Source organism: Colobus angolensis, unplaced genomic scaffold (assembly GCF_000951035.1).
Source record: "Colobus angolensis palliatus isolate OR3802 unplaced genomic scaffold, Cang.pa_1.0 Scaffold1, whole genome shotgun sequence".
NCBI classification, from domain to species: Eukaryota; Metazoa; Chordata; class Mammalia; order Primates; family Cercopithecidae; genus Colobus; species Colobus angolensis.
Window position 1 is genome coordinate 11,850,572 of NW_012110918.1, and position 5,044 is coordinate 11,855,615.

The 5,044-nt window shown below is 45.8% G+C and overlaps 1 protein-coding gene across 5 annotated transcripts in view; it reads right to left on the reverse strand.

Moving 5' to 3' along the window:
- Positions 1-5,044, reverse strand: part of ACOX1 (acyl-CoA oxidase 1, palmitoyl) — a 56,023-nt gene that overhangs the window by 6,338 nt on the left and 44,641 nt on the right. For all 5 annotated transcript variants that reach the window (XM_011948001.1, XM_011948157.1, XM_011948233.1 and 2 more), the window contains 6 exons: positions 4,091-4,253; positions 3,450-3,640; positions 2,389-2,568; positions 2,166-2,271; positions 1,887-2,030; positions 930-1,136 (listed from right to left, as the gene is read on the reverse strand). In XM_011948001.1, coding sequence (XP_011803391.1) covers positions 930-1,136; positions 1,887-2,030; positions 2,166-2,271; positions 2,389-2,568; positions 3,450-3,640; positions 4,091-4,253 — 991 coding nt within the window. The remainder of the gene's footprint in view (positions 1-929; positions 1,137-1,886; positions 2,031-2,165; positions 2,272-2,388; positions 2,569-3,449; positions 3,641-4,090; positions 4,254-5,044) is intronic.

A 5,044-nucleotide genomic window follows, 5' to 3' on the forward strand; every position in this document is an offset into this window, starting at 1 on the left:
ACCTCTGCCTCCCAGGTTCAAGCAATTCTCCTGCCTCAGCCTCCCGAGTAGCTGGGATTACAGGCATGCGCCACCACGCCCAGCTAATTTTGTATTTTTAGTAGAAACAGGGTTTCTCCATGTTGGTCAGGCTGGTCTCAAACTCCCGACCTCAGGTGATCCACCCGCCTTGGCCTCCCAGAGTGCTGGAATTACAGGTGTGCGTCACTGAGTCTGGCCCTGATGTCTTAGATTTATTACAAAATAGTCCCCAGGAGGAGGGGGATGAAGGTTCAGATGAAACACAACTGGCCACGAGTTGACAGTCATTGCTGCTAGATGAAAGGTGTACCAAAGAGCACTATGGAATTCTCTTTTTGTCTATTTTATTCTATTTGTGTGTGTGTGTATATATACTTTTTTTTTTGTGACAGAGTTTTGCTCTTGTCGCCCAGGCTGGAGTGCAATGGTACAAACATGGCTCACTGCAACCTCCGCCTCCTGGGTTCTCCTGGGTTCAAGCTGAGGCAGGAGAATTCCCGAGTAGCTGGGACTAAAGGCGTGCACCACTACCGCCCGGCTGACTTTTTGTACTTTTAGTAGAGATGGAGTTTCACCGTTTTAGCCAGGCTAGTCTCAAACTCCTGACCTCAGGTGATCCGCCCACTTGGCCTCCCAAAGTGCTGGGATTATAGGTGTGAGCCAACGCGCCCGGCCTATATATATATTTAAATGTTCAATTCGTTATCAAAAATTGAAATTGATTAAGACCCTGGGTACTGTGGGAACAACCCAGTTCCCTTCTGAACCTGTTGCTCGAATAAAGTGACTGTCAGAAGTGGCCACAGTACTTTCAGAGCTTTCACAGATAAATCCCTTTCCAGAGGCCTTTCCTGCTTCAATATTTAAGTGAAGACTTTTAAAAAGGTGCAAAGACACTGGATTTTTACCTCTGTTTTGTTCAATGGGGAGTTCCTAGCCCACTCAAACAAGTTTTCATATACATTTCCATCATAGCGGCCAAGCACAGAGCCAAGTGTCACATCCTGAAAATCAAATGCATCAACCAAAGCAACAGCATCTGAGCGAATCAGAGTGAGTAACTCCTTTACATGCTGGTTTACTTGCATAATCTGAGACTCTGTCATGATGCTCCCCTAAAAGAGACCAAAATAAGTAAATAAAATATATATATGTATATAGATAGCCATAATTATATGCATATACAGCTATAAAGCACACAGCAATTTTTCTTTTTGAGACGGAGTTTCACTCTTGTTGCCCACGCTGGAGTGCAATGGCGTGACCTTGGCTCACCGCAATCTGCCTCCTGGGTTCAAGTGATTCTCCTCCCTCAGCCTCCCGAATAGCTGAGATTACAAGCATGCAATAGCATGCCAGGCTAATTTTGTATTTTTAGTAGAGACAGGGTTTCTCCATGTTTGTCAGGCTGGTCTTGAACTCCCGACCTCAGGTGATCCACCTGCCTTGGCCTCCCAAAGCGCTGGGATTACAGGTGTGAGCCACTGCGCCCAGCTGTTTTTCTTTTTTCTTTTTTGAGACAGAGTCTTGCTCTGTCGCCCAGGCTGGAGTGCAGTGGTGCTCATTGCACCACTGCAATCTTGGCTCATTGCAACCTCGGCCTCCAGGGTTCAAACGATTCTCGTGCCTCAGCCTCCCTAGTAGCTGGGATTACAGGCGTGCACCACTGCACCTGGCTAATTTTTGTATTTTTAGTAGAGACAGGGTTTCACCAGGCCAGGTTGGTCTTGAACTCCTGACCTCAAGTGATCACCGTACCCGCCTCGGGCTCCCAAAGTGCTGGGATTACAGGCATGAGCCACCGTGCCCGGCCAACAGTTATTTTTCTTAACAACAAAAAAGACTTGTATTTAGAAAATACTGACCTGAAGGAAATCCCCTGCATTCTGACTGATTCCATACAGAGAATACAGCAGACATAAATTCCTTAAGACAGCTTCAATGGCTTTATCTTGAATTTTGAGGAGTTTTTCTGAAAAGAGCTTAACTACCACATAGTGGCAATGTGCCTAAGATTAAACAGAAAATACCTAAGTTTGAGAACCTTAGAAACAGATTCAATACACAGTGACTAGGGTTTCTGCACCAGAAAATGCGGGACGCTGCAGGGCAGGGAAGGGGAAAAAGAGAGAACTACCACTGACCTCACTTGCTCGAACAAGGTCAACAGAAGTTAGGTTCCATGCTACCTCCTTGCTTTTTCTGTGAATCACTTCTTTTTGAAGGTTTTTTGCAGCAATTTCTACTAATCTGTTAAGACACAGATTGGAGGTCTGAGGAAATGATCAACAGTACTCATGCCTTCTTGTCATCTATCAGGGCCCCAGCCCCTCGGCTGCGTATTCTAGCTCTTGAGGGAGAGCTCACCTGGCTGCACGGAGTTTATATGCTTCGGTTAGGCTTTCGGGGCTGTTGATATCCACCATGGTTGGCCAGACTGCTACCTGCTGTGGCTGGATGCGTTGACTGGGCAGGTCATTCAAATAGGACACCATGCCACACACCAACTTTCCTGAGTGCACCTGGTCATAACTTTTCATCAGGAACCTAAAAATCACCAGTAAACATGCTTTTAGTAACTACTTTTGTTTTGTTTTGTTTTTTGTTTTTTGAGATGGAGTTTTGCTCTTGTTGCCTAGGCTGGATGGAGTGCAATGGCCAGATCTCAGCTCACTGCAACCTCCTCCTCTCAGGTTCAAATGAATGATTCTCCTGCCTCAACCTCCCAAGTAGCTGGGACTACAGGCACCTGCTACCATGCCTGGCTAATTTTTAATATATATTTTTTTCTAGTAGAGACAGGGTTTTACCATGTTGGCCAGGCTGGTCTCTAACTCCTGACCTCAAGTGATCCACCCGGCTTGGCCTCCCAAAGGCTGGGATTACAGGAGTGAGCCACCACACCTGGCCTTTTTTTTTTTTGGATGGAGTTTTCACTCTTGTTGCCCAGGATGGAGTGCAATGGTGCAATCTTGGCTCACTGCAACCTCCGCCTCCCAGGTTCAAGTGATTCTTCTGCCTCAGCCTCCCAAATAGCTGGGATTATAGGCATATGCCACCATACCCGGCTAATTTTTTTGTATTTTTTAGTAGAGACAGGGTTTGACCATGTCGGTCAGGCTGGTCTTGAACTCCTTACCTCGTGATCCGCCCACCTCGGCCTCCCAAAGTGCTGGGATTAGTCATGAGCCACTGTGCCCAGCCCAGTAACTCTACCCTTGATACAACTTCAAGCTATGTAACAGGTGCTTTATACTCTCTAGCCTCACCACGAAATAAAAACAGTGAGTCAGAATGGAAGGTCAAAGTGTACCTTTCAGGAACAAATATATATATACGGTGAAGAAAAACTATGGGAACAAGAAGCTAGGAAAAGGACTAGAACATTCTTATGAACAGATGGGAGGAATTGCGGATTTGACTCTCACCTAGCTGTCTGGAGCATCATGACAGTGTTTTCTCCCTCAAAGGTACAGCTTGGGGTGAAATTGACATAAATATTTGGAAGACCACTGCAATGAGAATAGCCATGCCCACCACAAGCCATCCGACATGCTTCGATGCCAGTGTTTGCAGTCCAGGAGGTGAAGGCCTTAAGTCCAGCAGTGAGGGCATGAAGCTAAGAGGACAAGCACAAATCTGTCAGGACATTTGTGGTGCTGAGAGCCCGAGAACCAATGAGAAAACACACCCCTCCTCTAACATCCCGGCCACTGTCAAAACACAGCTGCCACACATGCAAACTGAAGAAGCACAGCTGTCCGACTGCCCAGAAGAATGGAGAACACTACCCACACCCATCTGCACTGCTCTACTTGGCTGAAAAATCACCACTTACATTTCCTTGATCGACAAATAATCAAGATGGTACGATATTTCGGATAACACTAAAAATACTTAACAACAAACCCCACAGTTCTTCATATCTGATCTACTTTCAACCAGAAGAAGTTCTCAGAATACATTATTCTTTTCAGGAAATCTCAACATCTAGTTATCTCTGGACATCGTCCAACAGGCAACCATGAAACAGAAGGGTGCCCACGAGTGAATGAGACCAAACTCGTACCTCAGGCAGTTCACTCAGGTCCCCTTGACCAATGCCTTCATTAATCCGGTGATAGGTCTCCTTCATGTATGCGCCCACAAACTGGAAGGCATAGGCAGTGGCCAGGAGTGGAAAGAGTTTATACTGTTGGGTTTGAAAATCCAAAATCTGCGGTTCTGGTTCACTACACGACATAGAAAAAGAATAAAATAGTAAGTAAATGTTTATACAGAACTTTCTATATGCCAGGTTCTAATCTAAGCACTTGATATTTTAACTTATTTAGTCCTTATAAGGGCACTGTGAGGTAGTTACTATTACTATCCCCATTTTACAAATGGGAAACCAAGAGGTCAAGAATCTGCCTGAAGTCACACAGCTCATATGTGTCAGGTCTTAGATGGAAATTGGGGCTCTTTTTTTTTGTTTGTTTGCAATGGAGTCTCCCTCTGTGACCCAGGCTTTAGTGCAGTGGTATGATCTTGGCTCACTGCAAGCTCCACCTCCCAGGTTCAAGTGATTCTCCTGTGTCAGCCTCCCACAGTGCTGGGATTACAGGCATGAGATATCGTGCCTAGGCTATTTGGCTCCCTAAAACCATGTTCTAATTACCTTGTACTGTGTAGGCTGACATAATTTTCTAGCTGCAAAGTCCATATCTGTCCTAGTCTTTCCAGTATGACTAAGAAAACCGTACCTCATAGCAACATACAAAACCAACGCTAGACAACCCAGTAAGGCAGCAATGCTGAAAAGCTCTGCTCACCAGATGGCTGAATACACTGCATTTTGACCACAATTTTGGAGAAGACCCAATGGATGGTGTTAAATATTTTGAAGTGTAAGGCCGGGCGCGATGGCTCAAGCCTGTAGTCCCAGCCCTTTGGGAGGCCGAGACGGGCGGATCACGAGGTCAGGAGATCGAGACCATCCTGGCTAACACGGTGAAACCCCGTCTCTACTAAAAAATACAAA